Source organism: Calliopsis andreniformis, chromosome 2, assembly GCF_051401765.1.
Source record: "Calliopsis andreniformis isolate RMS-2024a chromosome 2, iyCalAndr_principal, whole genome shotgun sequence".
NCBI lineage: Eukaryota > Metazoa > Arthropoda > Insecta > Hymenoptera > Andrenidae > Calliopsis > Calliopsis andreniformis.
This window is the reverse complement of record NC_135063.1, coordinates 11862539-11889413: the sequence shown is the minus strand read 5'-3', so window position 1 is coordinate 11889413 and position 26875 is coordinate 11862539. Positions and strand designations below refer to the sequence as shown.

At 40.0% G+C, this 26875-nt stretch overlaps 2 protein-coding genes across 2 annotated transcripts in view; one reads left to right on the top strand and one right to left on the bottom strand.

Moving 5' to 3' along the window:
* LOC143186443 (uncharacterized) overlaps positions 1 to 26875 on the top strand; it is a 73605-nt gene that overhangs the window by 4427 nt on the left and 42303 nt on the right. The window contains exon 2 of the mRNA XM_076390121.1: positions 21677 to 21961. Coding sequence (XP_076246236.1) covers positions 21677 to 21961 — 285 coding nt within the window. The remainder of the gene's footprint in view (positions 1 to 21676; positions 21962 to 26875) is intronic.
* On the bottom strand, positions 13798 to 18258 carry LOC143187131 (uncharacterized). The gene is made up of 6 exons (XM_076391135.1): positions 18188 to 18258; positions 18027 to 18055; positions 16869 to 17982; positions 16128 to 16316; positions 15727 to 16071; positions 13798 to 14471 (listed from the first exon to the last, which is right to left on the bottom strand). Exons 1-6 carry the CDS (start codon positions 18256 to 18258, stop codon positions 14147 to 14149), a joined length of 2073 nt encoding a protein of 690 aa, XP_076247250.1. The 3' UTR covers positions 13798 to 14146.

Genomic DNA, 26875 nt, shown 5'->3' with positions numbered 1-26875 from the left:
ATTTTTAAACTTCGAATATTTATTAGTTTGAGATTTAAAAATTTAAAAAGTCGAGAATTTGTAGTTCAAAGATTTGAAAATTTGAAGATTTAAACATTTGAAAATTTAGCACTTGTAAATTTTCAAGTTCACAATTGTAAAAATATAGGAAATTACATTTCTACATTATTGTTTATTTTCACCAAAGAGAGTGTGCACAGTTTTCACTTGGAGTCTATATTTAGTGAATATTGGTTAAAATAATTCAGCTTGAGGTGTTTATCAGGAAAATTCGTTTGCAGCAACACGATTCCATTCCCCCTATTGTAATTAAAAATTGTTTCGCATTCCATTTTCATAGTTACACTAATCCAGTTACGCTGGCAAAATTTCCACAAATGATCCTTTGAGTATACTGATGTTATCACGGAATATTCAAATTACAGCGGCGGTCGTTAAGAGAATTCGCCAGAGCTTCGGTGAAATTGTATCACTTGTTGCCAGATGTAACAATAATACCCATAAGGCTGCTAAAATATTTCAATACTCCCATTCAAATTAAAATCTCTGTAAATTTCACGCGTCTCGTGTAACGTTCCATTATGTCCCAACATATTCGTTGGTGGTAAATTTTGAGATATGGTAATGGATACATAGTACTAACAATATGGAAATTCTCTCTCTCGGCAGAGAAAATAATTCTTCTATAAAACTCTTGAAAATATTGCCTACATAAATATTATATGTACATAAAAAGAATCGCTTAAGAGAGTTCTGTAGTTTGAGAAGCTCATAAAACTTTCAATCCTGTTTTTCTTGAATGTCAGTTCCTGTCCCTGGTATCCAGGGAACACACATTCGTAAAATGAAATTCCCAAAAAAGATTTCGACTCTCGTGACAGGACGTTTTCACTCGTGTATCTGTCATGCCTTCTGCTGAAATCCCCGTGAATGATCCATAAACGAGTTCCATTGAGACCTGGCGTTGTCGTAAATGCTCTTTTGGCCATGGCCTCTCTTAAATTAGATAGGAAATCCTTCCCGACATTAACCCGAATTTCAGTAGCACGAAAGGGGAGTCGCGAACCATTGCCACTAATGCTCGCCAACAGAACCCCTAAACAAAGACCATTTAATCTAATTTCCTATTATCTATAAATCACGCGATTTTTCTGTAGATGTTAGCCCTAATTGTGGAGGATTTAGATTATATTTTAGGGTTTTTTAGACTAAGTAGCTTAGATCATATTTTTATCTTTGAGGTCTTGATATTCAAATTACCGAATCTCCATTTCCTGTCAGAAGTTAGAGGATAGAGGAAGAGAAGTAGAGATTAGAAGCAGGAAGTAAGGACTTAGGAACTAGGAAGGATCTATGAAGGGACAAAGGACCCTTGGGGCGTGAATTCGAAAGGGGAGCCAAGAAGGAAGTTCTCAACTCTCGATCCCTTGTAGTTTTATTTTTGCATATTATCTAATAAATTCGTGAGTTTATATAGTAAAGTAATAAATAATAAGAATAAACTCTATTATAATGTAGTTGGATATCTAGAGATAATACCTTATGCCACGTACTATCTACTATCTAAATATCATATATTGATCTCAAGACTTAAGCTTACTATTCTTCAGAAAGATGACGTCATTAATTTTTGCTTTATGATTGGCTCTCACCCTTCCTATTACTTTCCGAGGATCGTCAAGAATGATCGTGAACTTCGACAGTCTCACAGAGGTCAGTCGTCCACGGTATGTCATTGCGTTCAGTATCCATGTTTTTGAGTGCACCCTTGTGTGCCTTTATGTTACCATAAAGTGACAGTGAAGCGACTTATGTTGCCATTAGTGACAGTACAGTGTATAGTACTATCAGTGAGTGCTTAACAACCCTTAATTATTAAAGTGTCTCAGTTATTAAATGTACAAATTAATTCGGTGTTTTCAGTTTTAATTATTCTTAATAATTATACTATTTCAAATTGAAATTTGTGATCCTCAGAATGTGGTCCTCAAAAAGGTACCAAACGAGACGAATTTTTGTTTAATTAGTCAGCAAGTGGTACGAGTAAATCAAAGTGTGTTAAAACAAGCGCGAGTGAACTCAAGAGACGCGTCTCTGAAAAAGAGAAAAGTGTAAAATGAACAGTCGAAGACATTGCTTTCACCGTCCAAGAATGAATTCGCGTCGCGTCCGAAATGGCAAGTAGCGAAGTGCGCAACATTTGCTAAAATAGCGACGAAACAGAAGCAGCATCAGCGCTGGCATCGGCGATGGTCCGACGAAAGGTGAGAGATAAGCAGATAAGAGCATTACCGAGCAGAGACGCTTTCGTCTCGTCGAAATCCGTCCCGACTGCGACTCGAAGCGAAAATCCGCGCGCGCTTTTTGTCAGGTCATCGCGAAAAAGGCGGACAACTGTCCCGCGCGCCCTCGCCCCGTGTGACAGCTCGATCGCCGACGAACTGTAATCGCGAGTAACGTTTTTCCGTAATTTATGCGCATACAGAGTAAATGAATCGATCGGGGGAACTGTAACATCTGCCGCGCGCCACGGAGCTTTGTGTACAGCGCTTAATTGGTAATTAGCTGGCGTATTTAACGTGAGCAACGCAGAACAATCGTCCTCACCCTTCCTCTGCCCTGCCCGTCGCTCGCGTATTCTCTTTCCAAATTCGTTTAACAAACGAATCGCGATTGCAGTGATGACCGAGCGTTGCTGTCGAGCCGACGCCCTGATTGCCATTTTATTGGCCCATCCTGCATGCGTCGATTAAGTTTTTTGTTGGGATAAAAATTAGCCCTCGCTGGCACACGCTGTGTCTCTTTGTCCACCTCTACCAGCATGATTTCACGAGTTTTTAATTTTAGTTGAGCCACTGTTCAATCGTAGAACCTAAAATTCATAGACATTTTTAAGCTTTCTATTTTTTATCTTGACTAGTGGCAGGGATATTTATATTTATGATATTTATGATGTACTCGTTTTTGTTGTTTCAATCAGTCGCCTGTCACTGATCTTAGCAATAGAATTCAATCTTTTTTCAATTCTCAATTTCCCTCACTACACCCAAGGAGGGAATTCATATGGCAACCCTGGTCTAGCCAGAAAACTCGATTCTTCGAAAGAACCAAGGAACATTATACCCTTAACAACAGTTGAATCTAATGATTTTCGTTTCTTTTCCTCTTCATTTCCACTGTTCTTATTTCATATGCATTTCTACTGTCTCTTCTCATGAAAAACACATTTGTATCAGTCGTTATCTTAAAATGTCAACCGTCAGTTTGCATCCATAAATCCAGAAGCCACGTTAAAAAAAGGATCAGCGACTATAATTCAGCCTGTGTTCAAAAGAGCCAGGCGAGGTCGGAGGCCGCGTAATTATGTTGCAAAATTGGCTGACACGGTAGAAGCGATACCGTGACTGGTTCAGATAAGATTCGAGGCCAGATTGAATACGTTCTACGGTGGGTCGTCGCAGGGACTCCGCCATAAGGGGATCCGAATCTATTTCGAGGTATGATTTACGTTACGCCACCACGAACACGCTGCTCTGTCCTCCTCCCTTCTCGCCTTGCTCTCGTCCGAACGAAAAAAAGGGTCGGCTGAGCTATTGTCTGAGCGATGCATCGCGGTGCATTGTATGCAAATATAAACGACGTCGCGATATCTCGGATTTCCCCTGGGCTGCATGTCTTCTGACGGCCCTGTTCCACTTCTTCATCGTTGATCGTGCAATTAGCATTGCATCAGAGGCTGGATGAAGAACTTGAGGCGGTCCTGTGCTCTGTCGCGAAAGAGAGATGAAGTGTTGGCCTCTTGGACGAAATTTAGATTTTAGTACATTCCTTTAGGGATATATTTTAGGGATATACTGAAGGAATATATTCTAGGGATACATTTAAGGGATATAAATGAAGATACACGTCAGAGATACATTTGGTTCAGTATAATTTTAATAACTTTAGAGAGGATTTCACTCGAATGATAAAAAAAGCCCCAAATTTTAAAACAATCAAATACTACTTTTTTATTTCATGGAATAGCTTATTGAAGCTTAATAAATTCTGACGCTAATGATAAATCTAATCTTCTGACGCTTAATAAATTCTTGAGGGCGATTAGCCCTCAAAAAATACTTACATAATTAAACAAAATGTTTCGACATAGACATCTGACACTCTAAAGAGCTATAGAATACATAATAGAGGCGAGTTTTTCTCTCTGATTTGATCCGTAGCTTTTCTTCGATTTTCGCGACAATTATCTGAAGTTCCGCCAACCAATGCTTCCATTCTTATTCCCTGGCATTCGGTAGGTTAAACTTTCCTCTGTACAATGATCCCACTGACCTCGTTTCGTTTATTGCTCGCATCGCAAATCGACGGAGCAGAGTTCGCGCAAGTTTCATTTAAAACGTCGGCCTTCCGCGAATACAACCATACCGACGAACAATGTCTGTTCTGTTTTACAGATAGTCGATCGTAAATTGCTGGCAGCACATCAAAATGATTGCTTTTGCTAGTCACAATGGGGAGGAATTAATTTCTTTCTATGGATTCTAGACTTCAGGTATCTATTCGGAATTGATTATCGATATCGTTCCACATAGTACACTTTTACTTGTTGATTTAAAATATAAAAATGTGTACTATAGAGGGGGTGTATTCAAGAAAAGTTTGAATAGGTACCAATAAAATAGCTAACACTTTTCAAGTCACAGTGTCAGATAACGAGAACTCAGAGTAACTAGCTTCAGTACTAAAAAACAGACAATTCTTCCCATTCGTTAAAAAAAAATATTCATACAGTTTTATCTCACAGACTCACAAAAAGTCCGCAAAAAATTGCCAAAATTTGTACTCCTACTAGTGACACCAAAAATCGCTTCTATGTGTGACGCTGATACATCGACCCAGGTTCATGAAACATTTTTTCCTCGCCCAACTTAAACGACCATAATTTACCTCCCCTGAAAGGAATTCATATTCGGGAGAAATTCATACGCCCAATTTGCAATGATTCCTGTCCTGCTCGACGCATTATAAGCTAGAAGAATTGCAGCGTCAAAGTGCTCGCAAATTAAATTGAACGTGAAATACGAGTGACAAAGTTGCCATTCAAATGGGTGTAAAAAATTAGCGTGTTCCGCGGGTCACGAAACAAACGCTGGACTCATTGCAGTTTTATCGAGCGGCGAGTGAAACAAACTGAAATTGAATAAGCCGCGTGAAATTTTCTTTTGAACGAGCCCACGGCCCTCATTTGTGTCCCTTTCATCGACGCGAATACGTTTCGTTAGTCCATTGAAGTAATTACGTCAGTTTTACATAACCGATGCACCAGGGGAGGGGATTTTATTTACGAAACGACATAACGCGAATGCGCACCGAAACTGTGCACAGCGAATTTATACAGTCGGTGGAAAAATTTATATTTATATTCCACTGGACGAACCGCGTTCGCAGCTTTCCATCGGACCTCTAGCCTCATCCTCACCCTCTCTCTCCTTTTTTTAATTGTCGTTAGCGAACAACAAACAATTCGTGCCCTATTCCCTGACGATATTTTCAAATTGTCGATTACGCGCGTGAAAGAACGTTATTGATCGTAGTCCGCTTTTTCGTATCAAACAATCGTGAACACGGTTCGACGAGCTTCGTAAACAGTCTCCCTGAAATTGTTTATATCTGGTATTTTAGAATGTTCTAATACAGTTTTGATAAATGTCGATTTCGTTTGCAGTATTTTCGAGAGTTTTTAAATTAAATAGACATTTATAAATTTTGAACTTACAATTTCTATAGGATGTATGACAAATATCAAACCAGCCACCTAATCACTTCTTCCTACTTATGATATATTTTTTACTATAAAATAACTATCAAAATTGATGGCAGTCCTCTTGAACTGTCTTATATTATTCGTTAAGTGATTCTAGAATTCCGTAACAATTCCAGAGCCATTGAAGTCACTGGAGTCGCCCAAAGTTTACACGACGATGTGAGGGGATATTAAAGCTATTCGCTGTACAGCCTGTAGCAGCTCATGCTCAAACATTTGCTCTGATAATCTAATCATAATTGAAGGGGATCGTGGTATGGGGGTGGTGAAGTCGTTCCTTCGACAGCATGGATTAAAACGGATTTTGAGGCTGTCCCGAGGTCAATTCTTATCGCAAATTGTTCTCCTTTGTTTAACGCTGGGAATAATTAACGCTCGAATCAATTTTGTCGGAGGCGAACAGACCCCTTTTAACCAATTATCGATTACGAGACGGCTGTTGTAATTACGTTCTATTTTTTTCGCCCGCCAACCCTTTGAAGGCTCGACGGCACAAAGCTGCCGCGGGAACGACGAATTCTGAATTAAATTTTTAATACAGAACCCTTGTGCAAGCGCTCGCTCCCTTTGAACTATATAAAGAATAGCGAAAATCCGTTTAAAAAATATAAAATTTTTCAGTGTGCCTTTTATGTAAACATTGTGAAAACAGAATAGGAAATAGTACGAATATCGTTCAACTCTTTCATTATATGAAAAAAAAATACTTGCTACACTTTTCTGGCTTTCATACATTTAAAAAATTTCAAATCACGACGGATGTTTTCCTTTAGACATTTCATTTAAGACACTGCAATGCCAATCGTGACTAAATATTCCAATTAAACGATGCTTACTCATTAAATGACTCAGTACAAATAAAATTATGGAGATTAATTCCGAAAAGGAGAAAATATTTTGTATGTTCTATAAGAACACATTTTTACTGTCTCTATATATGTTAATAACTCTACAAGTTGTAACATTTAAAAGTTAAAATATTATCTTCCTTGGTATATAAATTGTATAAAAAGTCGCTCCAGTAAAATTTATCCCAAATAATAATCAGATAAGATCAGAGGGAGGCTGAGACCGTCATCAACTAAAACCTCAGGAGGAACTTCATTTCGTGTAAACCTGAATGAAAAGTATGCGGGTCCCAAAGTTTCCCTGTTGTCCACGGCACGAAATCAGCGTGGAAATCTCTTCACAACTTGTCGATCTCGTTAAACGCGAGGGAAGTCCCGTATAAATACGACAGGGGTCCTAGATTCGTTCCGCGACATTTCGAAATCGTGAAACGATCGGTCGTTAAATGGAAACGATTCTGGTACATGACCGAGCCCAGCTGCGACGACTCGATTCCTTCTGGTGCACGAAACCTCTTTTCCTACCGACGATTTCTGCTAAAATGTTCTCAATTGCTCTGTAATAGAACACATGGGCGAAATAGTTGAAAAATCTGAAAAACAGGGGATCTGTGGAGAATTTTGCTGCTCTTGTTTAAACTTTTAGGTCCTATTACAGAGTGTATCAAGCAGCTGTGTTCTGGGAAATTGTTTGGGATATTGCAACACTGGGGACATGCAGAGATATTTTTTGATAACAAACAAAATTGTAGGATACTTGTTGGAAATTAGATGACGATAGTGCTTGGGTGGAATGTGAAGAATAGTAATTTCTCCAACTTTACTGGTTCAACATTTTAGTAATAATTTTCAGAAACTTCATGTACCAACTTCAGTTTTTGTACATTTTTCATTCTCTTTGCCTAAAAATATAATTAGTAATAATCTCCTCAAAAGAGTATAATGAGTTACATAGATGAAGGTACATAATCGATTTTCTCTTTTTGTTTCTTATTAATGGATTCGATTACTTTAGCTCGTGAATTTGTTACGCACGAACAGAACCCCTTTAGCCTCCCATTATGCGCACACAGAGAATCGATTGTAACTTCCAATTTGAGCTCTTCCTGTTTCCCATTCCCCAATATTTGTAGCAGTCCAATTGAGACCGAGAAAAAAAATCCCAATCGAGAGTATGAAGAAGATTCTCTTCTTGTTGCAACAGCAATTTTCCAATATCCACTTGGTAGCCTTCACCTCGTTATTTTGCCCTCTTTGCATGCCAGTCTAATTCCCAAACTAACCCAGCGTCGTTTCAACGAGATCTCTGAGGATTTTCTCTCTCTCGATATCGTTTCCAGCCGTAAAAAGTCGCTTCGTTTTCTTCCCCTCTTCGCTCTTCGATCTCTCGCCTCCCCGCATCTTCACGATCCGAGATCGTCGCGAGGAAGCTGTTCGACCGTTTCCAATTACCGCGGGGAAAAAAGCTGCCAATTAGGAAACGCGATTCTTGTTCGCGTCCGAATGGCCGCACCTGCTGGGGGACCCGTATTACGGGAAAGTGCCATTTGCCCGTGAAAAAAGGAGCGATTGTTAAAAGTAATGATTCATATTGCGGATCGTTTGCGTTGCGGGGGGTTTTAATTGCTTCGTAGATGGGAACAGGTTCGATGAAATGAATGGGCGCAAGATTGCCGAGGAAATTGGTGAGGAGATGCTTCAGAAGTTAAGGAGTACTTTGTGGCATTAAACAAGGCAGTAATGAAGTATTCTAAAGCTGAAACTGATCGATGCTGTTTGTTTGTATTTTCTAGACGACGAACTTGCAACATCGTCAATTTTTATGTATTTTTTTCTCGCTTCAGAGAGTTTATTTATTTGAATTTTGTGAACAGTAATAGAAGTGGTGATAGTAGGTAGCATTTAATTGTACAGATACACAACCTAAAATTAAGTTACCCTCCACTTTAAATTAAAAAAGAAAAATATAAATTTTGTTATCATAAAGAAACTTTACTAAAATTTTGGAGCAACAAGACAATTGAAATATTTCCATAGGTATCATTTCAAACATCACAATGTTAATTAAAAAAGCCCTGCTGATTTAGAAGATCAGAAATTGGGAATTAAACTCGTGCAACGTCAACAACCAATTCTCCTGATTCCCTTACTGAAAGTAACGATTCTTTCTTCCGACGTTGACTTAACGATGAAAGAGTATCGCGACGAACTCGGAGGAAGCTTTGTCGGAGCTCGAACCACTCGCTTGATTTTTCCTCGAACCTCCGCGAGCAAAAGAGTAAGGATAGCTGGGAGGAAGCAAGTTTGAAAGGAAGTCGAATTTCATTATAGAAGAAGAGACATGTGTTTCCTATCTTCAGTGGAGCCACAGGGCTAGAGAAGAGAAGGGCAAACAATAAGGAAAATTTGGCAAGGCGAAAGGAAGTATCTGGAATAAAATAAGGAAGCAATATAACGAGGGAAGAAAAATAGAAGAGAAAGGGAGAGGTAAACAGAAAGAAAAATGAAGGAAGAAAACGTAGAGCAGTATTAAAAGAACGTATGAAATACGAAGGAGAAAAGACGCTCGATAAAAATATTAGAAGAAGTGGTAACAATGGAGGGGGATGATGACGTTTGAGAAATAACAGAAGAAGCCAGAGGGAGGGAAAAAGCAGCGAGAACGTACGAAGATGGAAGGAAGTTGTTACGCGTCTCTTCCTCTTTCTCCCTCGACTCCTCAGGTTTTTCCCTGATGACAGAGAAACGCAGGGAGAGTCTGCAGAGAAATGAAGATCGGAAGGTTGCCAAGGGCGTTCGACAATCAACCGAAGGAATGATCCTCGAACACAGGGGGTTCCCTAGGGGGAAGCAATTTTTGGCAGAATACGTATTAGTTCCGATTAGATCTGGGAGACCTCTCTTGCTTTGCTTTTCGAGTGCGTAAAAGCCGCGGGGCATTCCCATTCCCCTGCACCTCGAATCCCCTTTTTCTGAGAGAATGCAGTAGACAGAGATGTTGGTGGACAATTTCAGATCGGAGAGCTGCCAAGACAGCTTACGATTCGGGAAGACATCGCTCATGGAGGGTCGGATGGCTCTGTGAACGCAAGCTTTCGTTTTATGCAATGATTAAAAGAAGGGTGGGAACAGGTTAGGGTGCGAACACATTACTGTCACGTCACGTTAAATCACGTTACATATGTATAGACATATTTCACTCTTAAAGTAACAGTATAGTAAAGTTCTATCTCCTTATTAAATTCTCAGATAAAATATCAGGCTACCCCTAATCCATCAAAGCTAACAAAAATTAACCATCAGAAGAGTACTCCAATGTTAAGTTTAATATTAACCTGGTCAATCCAGATCCTACTGTACAAGTTGCCAATCCCCACAAACTACCCTCCAAGTAGGAATTATTTTTCGAGTCACTGATAAATGAGGTTGCAGGATTTCAAGGGGGATGAAAAAGGGCGAAAAGTGCGCGTCAGGTGTAAGGCGATTCCGGCGTTATCAAGGAAACCCGATTCTCTTCGCGACTCCCGTAAGTGGTTCTAATCTCGAAAAAAGGGGAAGGTCGGTGCATACGCGTGAATGGACGAAAGCCACCGTCCTTATTTCCACGGAGGTTCATTGTCCATTGTTCGTGAAATGGAGATGGAGCCGACTCGGTAATTTACGTTTCAATGGGTCCCCTTTTTGCCTCCTTATCCTTCCCGCCCTTTTTTCATCCCCCTGCATCCTTCCCCAACGAGCCTTTTGCCCTTTAACAGCCGATGAAGGCAAAAAGTCAACGAATGGACGTTTGTGGTTGCTCAACAGGAATTCGAGTCTCTGGCTGGTTGTAACTGAATTCTTTGAAGTATGACTCTCGGGGGGATTTCTACTGAGAGTTCAATGTCCCAGAGAAATGCAAAGAGTGTGTTTTCGGGAGAATAGATTTTTGAATATTTGAATATTTTTAGATTTCTGCTTCCAGAAGTTGCTCGATTTTTATCTGTGCTCAGCCAGCAGTGCTGTTCATTTTAATTGAGTTTCATAACTAGAATGCGTGAGGTAATTTTCTGATTTTTGATGCAACTTTTCCATGTGCCAGTATGAAACAAGTGTTTCGTAATTCCAAATAGCTCTCCATTTAAATTTACCTGGAAGTTCGCCAACAAAAAATTGGACATAAATCTAGATAATTTACGTGAAATATGGTAGAGTTCTGATGTTTAACAAATAAAATCGTAAACAACTGTTCTTCAATAGTAAATTAGGTATTCTCTCTTCTGCTTTTGTTCTCTTATTCTATCTGTGTTCTCTAAATTTTTAATATCGAAAAAATATTGCTATCTCTAAAACTTATCAACTGAATTATAATAAGGTGGGAAAAGGAAAGCACATCTTTCCTAAAACAATTAGCAATGGAACATTCTTTATCTTTCTTTAATTCTACATTACAGAGCACTGCTATTATATATGTACACTGCATTGTCCAGTGGAACGTAATATTCGTATTTCTCTAATAAAGAAGGGAGTCGTTGAGCCGTAGGTGTAGAAAGATAAAACACGTAATTAGAGATATTAAGCTTCCCCAGAAATACCCTGCACTTTCCCTGGCCTCGTGTAATTTTCCAGCTGTTCAACAATATCAAGCAGGCAATTACCCGATTAACTTAATCTCGAGGCTACCTGGATAAAATTTCTTCTCGATGTACTAAATGTGACAGTTACGCTATTACCGTGGCGATAATTTTCACCGCGCGACAATTAACATTATTGCGATGTGATTAAGGGCGATATTCGTTATAAAACTTTGAAGAGGACCAGTTAACTTTTTATGGGAAAACTCATTTGCATCGGCTGAACTAACTGCGTTGGTCAAATTAATTAATAACGCTTATACAGAATGAGAATATTTTTTAACAGTTTTAACTTCTGAATGTATTAGAGACGCTCTGAACGTGGACATAAATTTATTTATTTACATATTACTTAACTTAAATAAAAATTAAAGTTATATACTGTACATATAATAGACATAAAAAATTAGCAGAATTAATTTTTTAAATTCAGTATAAAAGTGGAGAAGCAGGTTCAGTTAATCAATTTAACTTTTGACGATGTTAAATAGCTGGCATGTTTATACCCTGCATTAAACCACTTTTCATCAAACTTCAATCATCCCACTGCATCACCTTCGTTATTCAAATTAAACAGCAGGATAGCTGAGAGTGATTGCCATATATTAACTTGAAATTAAGAATCGCAGACGCGCATAGTTCAATACGTTGTACAAAGGGGAAATGAAACAGTCGAGTAATTTTTTTAAACGTTGCCTCATCGCACTTGTTCGTCGTTAGCCTTCGAAGGCTCCATTTAAATTCTGCGCTAATTAAACTCGAGTCTCGTATGCCACTCGAACGATCGACACACTTCGATTACAGAGCCGAGGCTGCTCTCTAATGAGTAGACATTAATGGAACGATCATTGCGTTAGAGCCTGACGCTACATCTCTGACGAGAGGGAAACGCATCAGAAACGAAGGGACGACTTTTTCCACTCGACGTCGTATCTCAAGTGGGCTTAATTTATGCAAATCTGTGTCAATAACTCGGGTAACCTTAACGATACCTATACAGTGCAATTTGTCGATGCTCGTGCAGTTCAATTAATCGAACGGTTGGATTGAAGCAGTTCGATGTGGATAAATGACTAATAGAATAATTTATGGGTACTATAAAATGGATTTGAAAATATTGCATGATAGTCTGCACGTGAATTTTTATGAGATGGAACTGGCTTTGACGTAAAAGGTAGAAATATTTCGCAAGCTATTCTCTCTGATCTTTAGCTTCAATTTTTTCATGTTTCAGCTAATCGAATAAAATCGCTTTATGGAGATTCTTTGTTTGTGTATTCATGAGAAAATTCGATTTCAAATAAACCTAGACTTATTAGTAAAAAATTTAATAAAACAATTCTCTGTAATTCTCTGGTCCCACTAGTGACACATCCATGTTCAACTTTCATCAATCAAACCACGTCCATTCATATTCAATGCTTGTCTCCCACAAACTCTTGAAAAGTCCAATCATCATAGAGCTCTGATAACAAGATAGATTGCCCCAAGACGTGTAGCAAATTGAGCCATTAGAAGCCTTTTAATTCACCGAGAGGCTAGCATCCACAGCCTCCTTGTTTTACACTCGATCGTTCGATGCCGTCTCCAAGATTCCGCCACTCCATCATCGACTACCTTTCCCTCGATATCGATCCTCAAGCTTCTACCTCGACAAATTTGTTTTGACATTTATGAAGAGGCTGTCAGGTTTGACGGCTGGAACGTGCCTTGGAGCAAAGTTCGCCTAACGTTCTCTGTTTGCAATTACTTAAGCCACATGTCGCGTATGAGATCCATCTTGTACCGTTTAAGAATCCACGATGGATTTTATTTTATGTTTATTTGCTTGTCGAGAAGATTTGGTCTCCCAGTGATTTGGTGTCTGTTTAGTGAAAACGTTCGAAAGTGCGTCACCAAATAGACGATAGAGATATTTACTCACGTCACACGTTTCTCAATACACTTTCTCGGTCGCTTTGGCAGAGTCAAATGAGTAGGAGAGTTCAAGGAACAGGTAGTTTGCATTGTCAGATTGGAGGTGTTGGGGAATCGAACGCTCGCCAACTTTCACAGGGGCAAATGGAATTGGTAATTAGGAAGTGGGATTCTCTTCTTACGATGCGAAACGACGACGTGATGATTTCTACTTGGGACACCAGAAGTGTGGAGTAAATTATCGTTCCTTGTTAGAAACAGTTTTATGGATCGAGGGTTCCTTATGGTAGGAACTTTATTATTACTTAATTGATACTTTGTTGAGGTTGGAATCACTAATTGGGCTAATTACGGATTTTAAATTCTGTGGAATAGCTTTGGTCAAGTTCGATGCTGCAGTCATCAGTCTAAAAGGAACAGGAACCTTGATAAAATTCCTAATTGGGGGTCTTAAGCAATTCAGGTCAAGCGACTATGTCATTCAGTGTAAGAAATTAAAGTTTGAGGGTATTATCAGTGGAACTATCAAAGAAGTCAAAATAGCCAGTTTACACATTTTTATATAGATTCTTCAATTTAAAGACTCTAGTTTTAAATACTTCTATAGCATACATCAATTACTTATTTCAAATTTTAATTAAGCCATTCTTAAAGTAACGCATATTGCAATTCAAGAAATTTTCATTGAAGAAAAATCGAGATCTTAATGGTAACAGTATAAAACAACTTACAGTTACAAGAAATCTATTACACCTACTTTAATTTTTCCCAGAGAAAGGAGAAGTGCTTGCATTATTTATGAAACAACCTACTATGCAAGCATTACATCCCACTAAAGTGTCGTCTGCTTATTTTTCCATATTTTACATGAAGCCATCTCTAAAGAATTTTATTACATAGTAAACTAAAGTGAATTCTTCGCTTCAACTTCGACTCAAATTTCTCATTCAGCTGATTTTCTTCGGTGTCAAGTATCTCCATCTGAACCTCTCAGGGGAGGAAACATAACTGGGGCTGCGACTGCCTTTGCCCTTCTCGTAGATGAGATTATCCGATGCCTTTCGGAAAATATATTCTGTGAAATCTCGGCTCGCGTAAACGATCTTAGAGCAGACAGCCTCGCGATCTAGCGGCAGTCGATGCAGCTGCAGCTGCATCTGCAACGAAAGACGCCTCCTTCGAAGAGGACAGCTTCTGACCGTGCGAATTACGTGAATGTGTTCCGTTTGCGAGGATTTGTTTGCGTACTCCTGTTTATGCACAAACAATGATCTAGAAAATACAAATAATTTTACTAGAAAATTTGGAGCAACTACTCTGTCGAACGCTACAACCAACTTGTGCAAATCGAAACTAGGAATTGCTGATATATTAGGGTGAGTTACGAGCTCTTATACATATAGTTCGATTTTTGCATTTGCTAATTTTAAAGGAATTCATGTAATATATATTTATAGCTGAATAAAGGAGATGGAATAAAGTAATAGGTGAATAAAATATTAGGTAGGTGGATAAATTAGTTCGAGGTGTTCTTAAAAAAATTCAAATCTCATTTTTAGATCGTGTAACATTCATCATGTAAATAACGAGGAAAAGCTCCTGCAGCGTAACATCAGTTTTTAATGAGTTCTCTGAGCACTTTACTTGCCTGAAAATTTGGATATCAGAAAATTAAGAAAATTAAACATTTGAATATTTGAAAATTTGAATTTTTTAAAATTTGAAAATTTGAATTTTTGAAAATTTGAATATTTGAAAATTTGAATTTTTAAAAATTTGAAAATTTGAATTTTTGAATATTTGAAAACTACACCGATTCAATTCACATATCAAATCACCTAAAATATACATATAAGAACTCACGACTCTTTTTGCAGCTCTAATTTAAGCTCCTGTTCAAGAAAATCTGAAGTTTTCGTAGTCAATCAAAGTTCCGTCAAAGAAACGTAAGCTCACGCACTCGCCGTTGAACCATTCTAAATCCATTAACCAGAACGAGTGACAGTTCATAATTTGAAAATGCTTTCGCAGCAGACGAGCACGAGCCGCCCTACCGTGAAAGTTTAATAATTATTCGCATAAAAGGAGTAAGTAGATGTTCACGTGTAGCACCAGGTACCAGCAAAACGAGTTAATCCCAGTTTAATCATTTTAAATGCATCATTTTAAGCGCAATAATTAGCAGGCTAAGCGTCGAAACCTAGTTAATAGCCTATTCGCAGTTACCTACGAGCATTTCCATGCTTTTTTACTCCTCTGGCAATTGGATTTTCCCATGGTTATGAGCACGGCGTTGAAGCAACGGCCGACATAAAACATTCAAAATTTGTCAGAGGGCGGCTGGCAAAAAGCGTGTCGGAATTCGCTGAATAATGAAACCAGGACGACGGATGGAGGATGGTTTTCCTCTGTTCTAGGCGCGACATCAAACTTGCAACTAAATTCCCAGCGTTGCTCGACGCCGACCGTGCGCGGCATTAATTCGCAAACTCTGACACGTAGTTAAATAATTCGTTTAGCGACGTACTTTTCGCCATCGGTCAGCTTCTGCTCTTCGACGTCCATCAGGCAAGGCTGGTCCACTTTCCTCTCCAACAGGATGTTCGAGTGGGCTACACAGGAGATACTCAACGAATCAACGACACTTTCTATATTACCATTTGACTCTGTCACAGTCTCATCGACATTGTTATCCTTCTTGGAATGATCCTCATCTTGATTCATCGATTCCTCTATTCTTACTGTATTTTCATCGGGCCTGTCGTCCATGGACTCGCTGTCAGATTTCTCTTCGGACTTCTTCCGCAGGCTTTCCTCTAACTCTAGCAAATCTCGGAAGAACGTTCGGCCTTTGAGGTTGACCAGACCTGCTCTGAAAACATCGAGTGTGTCTATTGAAAATAGGAAAGGAAGGTAGAGCTTTAGTACCTGTCCCTGGCACTGCTCTTCTTTCTGGGTAAGGAGCTCTCGGTGTCCGAATAGGCTCTCTTCAAGATTGCTCGTTCCTTGTTTCGATGCTTCTTTAGTTCGGTGATTATCAGGCGCCGAATCATGACGTTCAGATCTTCCTCCTCTTTGCCTTGATTCATGGCTGCAGTGTCAGACGTTTTACTTTCACTGTAAAAAGGATCAATTTGTTCCTTAAGTCGATTCTATTATTGGAAATTTAATGATGGGCGGCAATTGAGCTTGTGAGCTATGAGAAGTGGGACTAGAAAGCGTTGACGATGAGTGAGTAGTAATTGATATGGTGATTGGAGTAGTTGTAGTGTGTTTAGAGAAATTGGGGGTTTGTACATAGTTTGAGTAATATGAAATATTTTTTGGACAGTTTTTGTGGATTGTATTCTATTTAAAAAATAGTAGAGGGAACTTAATCCAAGGTCCTGCTTAATACAATCATGTTTAAATCAAATCTGACCCAGACCTAATTTATTTTCTCCTCAGAGGAGTAAGAGCGACAAAAATTTGTAGATATCATTAATTTGAATATTTTGACTGTATATTCTACTCTTACATAGATGACTTTTATTTCATTTATAAAAAAAAAAGTAAGGTAAATATAGAAATTAATATTTAGGCATGATTTTGCTCATGATGGTAACATAAAGTATCAAAATAAAATGTCAATAACACGAATAATCATTCACTCTCGTTTAATTAACTTACGGTCGAACCAAAGAAGTCGAAGATTCCGCATCACGAGTGCCCCTCAGCATCTCCACGATTGGAAGATTTCCAACCTTTTCCTTTTCTTCGCCCTGCGACGACGTATCCTCCGAATGCATTATAGATTTTTCTTCCGTACAATTTGCTCCTCTTTCTGGGAATATTCCAAACTGTTCTCCGAGATAATCGTCCTGCTTCGAGCATATTTCAGTATCCACCTTTAAGCGTTCCTCGATCCCATCAAGAGCCATCTTCGAACCATCATCTTCCCCCGAAAGTGTCCCACAGCTCCTCTCCATTAACTCATTTTCCATACTTGCAGCATTGTCCCAAGGACACACCTCTGAATCAATTATTTCTTCCCCTAAAAGTCTGCTCGATTTCATCCCCAAATTATTACTCTCTTGAAGAACAGAAACTGGAAAATCCACGAAGGACCTCCTCGCCCCCGTTTCTTGAATCTCCATTTTTGACTCCACCAAACATTCCCCAGCGTTCGTTGGCCACTCTTCCTCAATCTGTAACTGCGTCCCAGATTTATATCTTGCATCGTCTTCATTATCATTTGTCAGTCTGTCTGCTTCGTTTTTACAATAACACACGCTCTCTGCACATTCCTCGCGTTCATTCTTTGGCTGGTAGCAGTTCCCTCTTAACTCAGATTCGTTGGTGGATTTCCCATCCAGCTGATCCAAGAGTATCGCGAGGGTTTCCTCAAAGGCCACCGCAGCTTTTAAACGAGTTTCTGGGTGAATCGATCGCTCCGCGCGATTTGTTTCTTCCGAGGTCCCACGCTTCGCTACTTCCTCTGCACTTTCTGTATTCATTTTCACCGTGATACTGGCAATCGAGCGTTCGTTCAGAGAGTCGTCCATCTGTGTTTCCTCTTCGATTCCCCTCGCGATCGTGCCGCCGCGTCTCGGCCCAGGAGTATTACCGATTTCCTGCGAATCCTCCAGATTGCTTTTCGGGATCGTCAAGGGGAGTTCGTGCGCGTGTATGAATGCTTCTTCTGAGAGAGAGTTATCGACGTTGTTATCGATCGCTGCAGTTTTGCGCACACGCTGTTGCAACTCGTAAAAGCTGGAATTGAATTTCTGGAGGAATGGCTTATCTCGAGGAATGAGATAAAGATATATGACGAAGTGTTAAGTTGACCCTTTGGCTGGGGAGGATATACAGGGTGTCTAGAAAGGGGGTCAAGGGAATAAAGGAATTTCTTATATTTATTTTATATTCGTTTTTGAATCGTAGACACTGTAGACAGATTTTTACTTCAATAATTGTTGTTATTAATTGACGAGGAATATTGTATTTGCTCTTGTTGATATTTCGAAAAATATTTTCGATAAAATTGTGAAATATTTCGCGATAATATAGATTTATTCATCGAGCTAACATGCGAATATACTTTATTTTTTGATCATTGAGTTTCGTTCAATTCTGTTGCGATATTTGTTAAATAAAATCGTGTGGAATGTATTTATTCAGAATAAAATTCCTGTAAATGAATAATAAAAAATTACAAAATTGTGATAGGGCACAATTCCTGACAAAAATATGGAAATCATACAAAAGAAGAAAATCACATTTTCGGTGTTTTGCAGAACGAATTTGCAGTTCAGAATATCCCCCATAAATCCTAAATTTGCCGTATTTTTCTTCGGAATCACTACCAAAAAAGAGAAATACGCCTATTTCTTTATTTTTTCATTTCCATTGCAATCCAGTCGCCACAACAAAACATCAAAAGGAAAAAAAAATTCCTATTCCAATTGCCTTACACAAATATCAAAGTCCCCAAAATTCTGCACCAAAATTCCCCTTTTTTAGTTTCAAAAGGTACACCCCAGACTTTTGCATCAACTACTAAAAATAAAACCTCCAAGGCAATTGCCTTCAATACCGATATAAACGAATCAAAGTTCCGCTGGACACAATTTCATTAGTTTTGCCACGGCAGTGAAAATAACGAGATTCAGGGTGGAAGCAGGAGGGCAAGAATAGAAAGAAGCGGAAAATTGAAGAGATACAATCAATTAAATTCAATTACGAGGTAGCCACGCGTGCAGTTGGGACGAAATCGGCGTAATTATACTCGTTCTCAGCTGTGGACCTCGCCAAAAGTTGATTTCCTTCGGGTTCGAGATCCCGCGGGAGCAGCACAGACTCTGGACCGTTCTTGGCGGATTTTTCGGACGTGGCTGGTTCTTCGATCGACAATAGCCATGGAACGTTCGATGAAATTAGAAAAATATTCCATGCCAAAACCGAAATGAGACAGCAGCAGATTAAGAATGGAATTAAGTCCGCCTCTCTTGGGAATACTGTCGTTTGCATAGCGCAAACGTGAAGGGGAGGCTCTCACGAGAATTTTTCATGGCAACGTGAACAGATCTCTAGCAGCTCATTCCATCACTGAACGATAATTTAATCTCCAACCAAATGGCTTTCTTGTGTCATCTCCTTCTGGCACTGAGCGATTTAGGTTATCAACTGGTCGGAATGTCATCGAAAGTGACGTTGATTCGCGCGTGTTTTAGTTAACATTATACAGTAATATTATAATAGTAGGAGGCATAAAAAAGTCGGTCGACTTAATGAAGAGACGAACGCTGAGACTTCAAGGATTCAACTTTAAAATTTTAATTATTTCTGCCATCGAAACTGCAAGATTTTGGCAGATTGTTAAAACCAGGATGGGATGGAGGAGAATGAAAGGAAAGAATAAGGGGAATGTAAAAGTCAAACAAATGGTGCTTGTAATTTTGAATGTTTGACCATTGGTTAGCTGCAATTAATTCCTCCCCGTAGTGCTATGATTTTTTGTCGGTGGACGTATACGAAAATAAATATTCAAATGGATGCAAATTAAATCTGTCGCGCTGCGATGCACAGCCGCTGTGACCTGTTGTTCCCAGCGAAACGTGCAATTTCGTGTTGGATCTGATGGAAAGTATAAAATGGATTAGATTCGGTGAACGAAATGTATATGAATACATAGAAGAAAAGGAAAATTAGTGAAAGGAAAACTTCGAGAGAGAAAATTGAATTCTGGCTTAATTTATTATATTATTAGGAAAGAAATATTAAAATTAAAATAATTTATGGGCTCGTAACCAGAGAAAGTTAAAAAATTTGAATATTTAAAGGTCAGAATATTCAAAAATTTGAGTGTTGGAATATCTGAAAACTCGAAGGTGCATACATTCAATATTTTCAATATTTAAAACCATGAAAATCCAAGGGATGGAATATTAAACAGTTTGAAATTTTGAATATTTAAAAGTTTGAAAATTTAAGTGTTCCAATATTGGAAAATTCAATATTTGAAAAGTTGAATATTCAAAAGTTTGAGGACTTGGAAACAGAGAGATAAAGACAATAGAAACATCCCCACAAATTGCTCAGTCAACAGCCTCCCCCACGATCTCCGCACTTCATTTTTATTCCGACACCGACCATTTGTAGCGAATTATTCCACAGCGAACGCGCTAGTGCCGCTTTTGTATCGCTCCGGTTCAAAGCGACATCGAGTACCAGGTACATCCTTTAACCTGCACGCATCACACATACGTGACGTTGACGACTGGAGGACGCTCTTCAACGTCAAACGCATGCCCGCGCAGCCAGGACTCTCTAATGAAGTGTCCTGCCAGGTCGAGGACCTGCGTCGCATATCATTTGGCTGTTACGAGTGAAACGCAGTTACACTCGACGTACCAGCGCGAACGACAACGTCCACCGTCTTCAACCACAAATCACGGTTTCTCTAACAGCTCCAGCTCACTTGGAAGGATCCTGCTTATCTTGGAGCAGCATATGAGTCACTTCATAGTGCGATATTCAGCTGTCCCTAATCCTCTACATAATCTATAGAATAATTACTAATAATCTCTACTAGTAATTTGTCCCTAATCCTTCCTAAATAATAATTATTAATAATGTGTGCCTAATCCTTTCTAAATAATAATTATTAATGATCTCTAGTAGTAATCTGTCCCTAATCCTCCCTAAATAAAATATTCTCCGCGTGATCATGAAGACTTACGAGGAATCGATAAAATCCACAAAGGTCCAGGGCAACAGGAGGTCGAATTCAACTTGGATATTTTCATCTTCAACGAGACATGACTACTCCGAAGATTCTATGAAAAAGAGGGTAAATGGCAACTGGGAAGAGAGAGTGAATAAAGAAGTGTTCTCCAGGTGACGACACTCTTTTGGTACTTTGCCTGTGAGTGATCTTTGTATCGATCAATCTTTACAGAGAATCTTGCACATGATGAGCTGATATCACTCGAAGGACCACTGGTCTCAAAGCAGCAAAAATGCTAATAAACAATAATTTACTGAAGTTCCCAGATTGTGGCATCTCTGGTTCCTATCGAAAGCAACAACTGAATAATCTGCAGTTTACGCCAATTTCTAATTATCTCTTCAGAAGACCATTACCATCTACTCATCGCTTGGGATCGTCCCCAGAATCCGCGAGAATTCACAGGAATTCAGGGAAACGAGAGGACACTAAAAGGCTCTGAAGAGGGGCGAACGTGTTGCTCGCTCGAAGGGAGGGCCTCTTCGGAGTACTTGTCGAGGCGTACGAAAAAATTCATGCATAAGAATGTAAGAGTGAAACGACGAGTGCTAGATACACAAGGAGATCTAAGAATGAAGAGAGAGGGTGAGGGAGAAAGAGAGCATGCGAGAGAGGGAGAGAAAGGGAGAGACACTGTAATCTCCACAAACAAAAAAAAAGAAACAAATATTTGGCCTGATTACAAGAGCGTCTAATTTCTGTCTTGCAGGCGGCGCCGAGACAGACGCGGTTCAGGCGATCTTGGCCAGATACCTTCAGAGGCGTCTTCAAGGCTCTCAGTTGTCCACGCCGCCGCCTCCAGCCGTCCTCTTCAGTAGCAATAACCAGGCCAGAGTGAGACAGGCCACGCAGAGGACGACCAGCAATGCGTTGCCCAGGAACGCGAGCGAGAAAGACAGGCGAGAACGTGTGGAGGATTACGATGATTACGAGGACGACCTTGAAGGCTTCGAGGACAGTGAGAGGAGCAGGACCAGATTCGATCTCTTTGCCGGTAAATCCTTGAGCGTGGCCTTTTCTTTTGCGCAATTTCCACTTCCGGGCTAACTGGATTGCCCTCTGGCAATGGCCAACCTGAGCCTATCGCATATCTTGCTTTCACGACGCTTGAACTGAACGTCTCGTTCTGACATCCGTGAACGTCAACTGTCCTTCCCGATCCATGTTAGCCTTGAACGCGCGCAACGCTCCCGAATGCTTCGTTCTGTACAGCACAGTAATTACTTGTCTGCGATTTCGATTAATTCGATTTGCTCGTTATTTAGCTGGCTACGCTTGTTATTACACGTAAAATGCAAGACAGATGGATTATCGGTCGACTCGCCCTGTAACCGCGGGAGTATAATCGAATAAAACCAGGGGTAATCGGACAATCGAAGATAACGCGCGTTGCCGATCGAACAGCGGGGATATCGGAACATTAATTTCGCAATATTCGTTCGGGCCCATTACGAACGACCAAACACTGTGCCACCGCTGCTGCGCTGACGACCGTTTCCGCAGAAACGAGCCGAAATTATTGCGGTCGTGCAACGTGGCTCAGGAAAACTTATGATGGTAACAATATCGCGCGAGCAAATCGTCGGATTCTTTTTACGTTCGAACGTTTTCGGTTGCGTTTTATTGCCTGTACTGAAATAGAGAAGGTATAATGAGGTCGTAGAACCACTGTGGAGGGTTAATGCTGTTCGTTTGAGCGTTGGGAGTTGAAAACACTTTTAGCCACCGCTTTATTGCGGATCTAAGTACGACAGGTGTTGAAAGCTTGCTCTAGTCATCGAGTAAATGATGTGAAATGAGTTTAAAAGTTTGATCAGTGAATATCGGTGGATACGCTACTTCAGCATCTTGAGTACAAGGGATGGGAGATGTATAGGATTCTTGAGTCTACCTAACTAGAACTTGAGAGATGGCTTAGCGGAAGATTGATGAAGAAAGTTCACCTTCTCTGATGTTATTCCTCAATAGACACTTTCATGTTTCAATTTACTTCATTGTTTCTCTCTTGATATTTAATTGATATACAACTTCTGAAATGATGCTTTTCTACTATACTCTCTTTTAACTCAGATATACTTGCGATATCTTGAGGTACAAGTCGAATATCTAAACACCAAAAACTCCCAATTTAGTTGATCATAAGACCCCACAAATTTCCACCCCTTTCAAATCCCCCACTCCCTCCAGAATCCCATCAAAAGCAGACCCATCCCTCGACAGCTTCCCAGTGATCCTCCAGCACCATGTTTGTTCCAAACCACCCCGCTGGACTTAACCTTGCCGCCCTCCTCCCACTATAATGGTGTCTGCTTCGTAGGAGGCGAGAACATCGGCGACCAGGATGAAAATGAACCACCTGCCGGGGTGTAACGCGATAACAAGGGTGTAGAGGAGCGTGCATTGACGTCACGATGCTTCAGCTTCTGTTCCGTGGACTGAACCGTTCCGTGTTGAATCGTTCGACACTGAGCGGCAGGCAGACCAGCCGCGGCGTATTGCCTACACGCTTCGCGTCCTGCATGTCGTTTCGACGCAGGAATGCGTTCGCCCGGCACAAATGCCTCGTTCACGGCTTCCTGTGCGTTTCTCCGTCGAACAAGACGGATTTGCGCCGCGCCTGTTTCGATCCCAGCCCATAATCGAGCCGCCCCCGACCTCGCGCGACCCCACCCCTTGGCCAACCCTTTGTGGAGGATCGGTGCAGAGGGGAAGGCGAGTGAACGATCAGAAGAGAGAAAGGCGTTCAGTCGAGTCTTATTCGATTATTGAAGATCGAGGAGGAACGCTGGGGGACGTTGGCCCGCGCTGTTTGCTTCTTAATTAATTCACGGTCGTTTCTGTCTATTGACGCAACGACGAGGGGCTTTGTGTTTGCTGTGGAAGTTGCTGGAAAGTTAAGGACGCTTTGTGCTTTCCTTTGTGGAAAGGAAGGTTGTTTTGTGTTGGACTGGATCATTTGTTTCGGTTTCTGGAATCTTGCAGGGTTTCTTAGGTTTCTTGTGGTTGATGTTTTTGGATCGATGTCTCAATTCTGGTTTTTGATTTCTTATTTTTGTTGAGTCGGATTATGTATTGTCTTCTTAGGCTTTTATGAAGAGATTCTGTGAGTGTTTATATCTTGTTTGACTTGTTGAAATTGTGTTTTTATGTGCTGATTTTATTTGCAGTACTGTATTTTTTGACAGTGTCCAAAAACAGTGTCCAAAGCAAAACGAAAATCAAAGAATTGTAGTAGTCAGTTTGAGGACTCTTTTCCGAGTTATTGAGTGTCGAAAGTGCGCCTGAAATGTGTCTGACTTGAGAACTTATTCTACCTCGTACTTCAAACTTGTGGGACGCAGCAACGCGGCATCAGTAGAATAAGTCTACAAGTCAGACAGTTTCCAAACACTTTAAGTACACCTATCTAGTTCTTTAAAACATTAACAGTAAAATGTAGTATTTTTTAACGAAAGTAAAATTCCACTACTCTTCCTCCCAAAAATTCCACATACCTCTGTAAAATATATTTTAAAGAAGAACGTTCACTTCGCGCACCACTAAACAAAATAACATTCGAAAATGAGAAAACAGCTCTGTGATGGTAATAGCAAGTGAAAAGGCAGAATAATATCTACCTTAAAAAAGCCGAGTTCGAATCGCGAGGAGGAATGAACGATCGAAAATCAGATGGACAAGCACGCAGACGTGATCCCCGTTGAGTTCCTTTTTCTTTCGTCAATGAAACTGCGCTGCTTTTTCGCCGTCGCTCGTTCGCCCCCTTTCTCTCTCTTCCCTTCTTCCCGATGGACGATTTAAACTCTGTGAATCCGATATTCCAACCAGACCTCGTCGTGGTTTTAATTGAGCGCCAGGGATTTCGATATTCGTCCGATGCAATATGCAATCGACCGACCTATCCAATCAAATCCTCGTGTACCGTCGATTGCGTCCAGATGCAACGACAGTGGGAGAGTCGACTTGTTGATAAGTTTTATTTGTTGCTCGACGCTCGTGTCCCTCCTTCTTCGTACCCCCTGGCCTTCCCGCCAATCTCCATTCAACATTCGTCCAATTAAATGTTTGCGGAGTGTTTTCTCGTAAACTATCGCCCTGTGACCCTTCTTCTGACTTTATTGCCTACGATCCCGCTGCAAATTGTTTGATTGTGCTCGAAACTATTGATACATCGAGAATAAATGGACGTGTTAAGTATTAATGACGTGGTGGCTATGAATTTGTTGGAACTGCACGATGTATTAATCCTTAGTTGCTTTGACTGGGTTACAGTATTCATTTTAATCGAATGTTTATGATTTATTAGTGGGTATCTAGATTTGTAATATTTATTCACTGACAACCCAGGTAGGTACAAATTTCGTTTAACACGCGTAGAACAAGTTTATCGAAAAGAGAGGACGTGAATTTTGGCGATCCCCTATTTCTCTTTTCAAATTGTGCAAACACCCCTTCCGAAGAAAGTGTGTCAAACGTATTTGCAGTATTTCGTTCTGCATCGCTCAGAAGTTTTCTTTGGCCTGGGGCGGCTTGGAAATTAACAGATATGCAGGTGTGTTTGCACAGATTCGGGCGAGGAAAAGTTAGGGAGAAATGTGCAGAAGAAACATGAATGCACAGACGTTTTGCGTGTCTAGAACACGACTGCAGAATATGTACACCTTGGTACCTCGCAAACTGCAGTTTGTTTACTTCTACCACGACAATACTTTATATCGAAGGAGGAAAACGTGATAAGCGCTATTGGTAAATATCGATAACTTACGCTAGCTAAATCTATTTCGAAGCACGAGATAGAAAGACGTTAAAACATACATAAAGCTACAGAAAAAATATGCGACTTCTAGTACTACAATTTTAAAGAATCAAAATTCTGAAAACTCTCGAACAAGCAACAAAATTGATAGTCAAAATTTGAGACAATAAATAATTGATATAAGAGAACTTTCTAAAATTATAGTAAATAATATTCTAGTATAACAGAGGAACGAGAAAAAGGAATTTATACAGAGAGGCTAATTAATCTCCCTCAGAAAAAAGAAAATTCAATACGTTTCGCAGCCCCGTCTCTACAATAACAAAAGTTGAAAATGAAACTACTCCACTCGAGATGAGATCTCAGCAACAGCTAACAAGTTCACTCCCTAGCTCGCGCTAAATATGTTTCGTAGATTAATTTCGCGGCTCATTAGACAAAATATTAACTTTCGCAAAGTGTTAGAGTAAACTGTCATTTCATAAATGCGTAATTTCCGTGAAATCCCTCTGCCCCGCTCTGGCCGTGCAATTAATGCAACGTGACAATTCGGTGAATATCAGCAACGTAATATTAACAAAATTCATTCACCGAAACAGTAATGAAGAACCAAAATTACGAATGAAAATTATTATTAAAATAATATCATTATTTAAAAAATAAGCTTTATACGAACTCAGATTTCTAATCGAAGGAACAGAGGATTCAAGACCCCTGACTGTTCAGAATATTGTTTAAAACCTTCTAAGCTAATAACGCCCGTGAGAAGGTATTTCACTCCGAGTGCAACATCCGTTTACGAGACTGTGGTGCAATTTCGCGGTTCGGTTGTATCACATTTAATCGTATACATGCAGCGTGCACACGCCAAAAGCGGTCTAATCGCTTAAAATAGTGATGAAATTGCGAATAGCCCTGATATCTGTCCATTGGCTGTCAGCTGCCTGGCCTATCGTACCGTTTCGCCGTTTCCTCGACACTTGACAGAAATTAATAGTTGTCCAACTGTGCGGCTAATACGCCCTGATCCATGCTCTTCCTCTGATTAGCTATCGTGCTCCATTGTTTCTTTCATGAGACAATTCGATGTTTCATCGCAGAGCTTTTGGAAAATGATAGACGCTTAAATGTGTCGAAGTAGAAATTGTAATATAT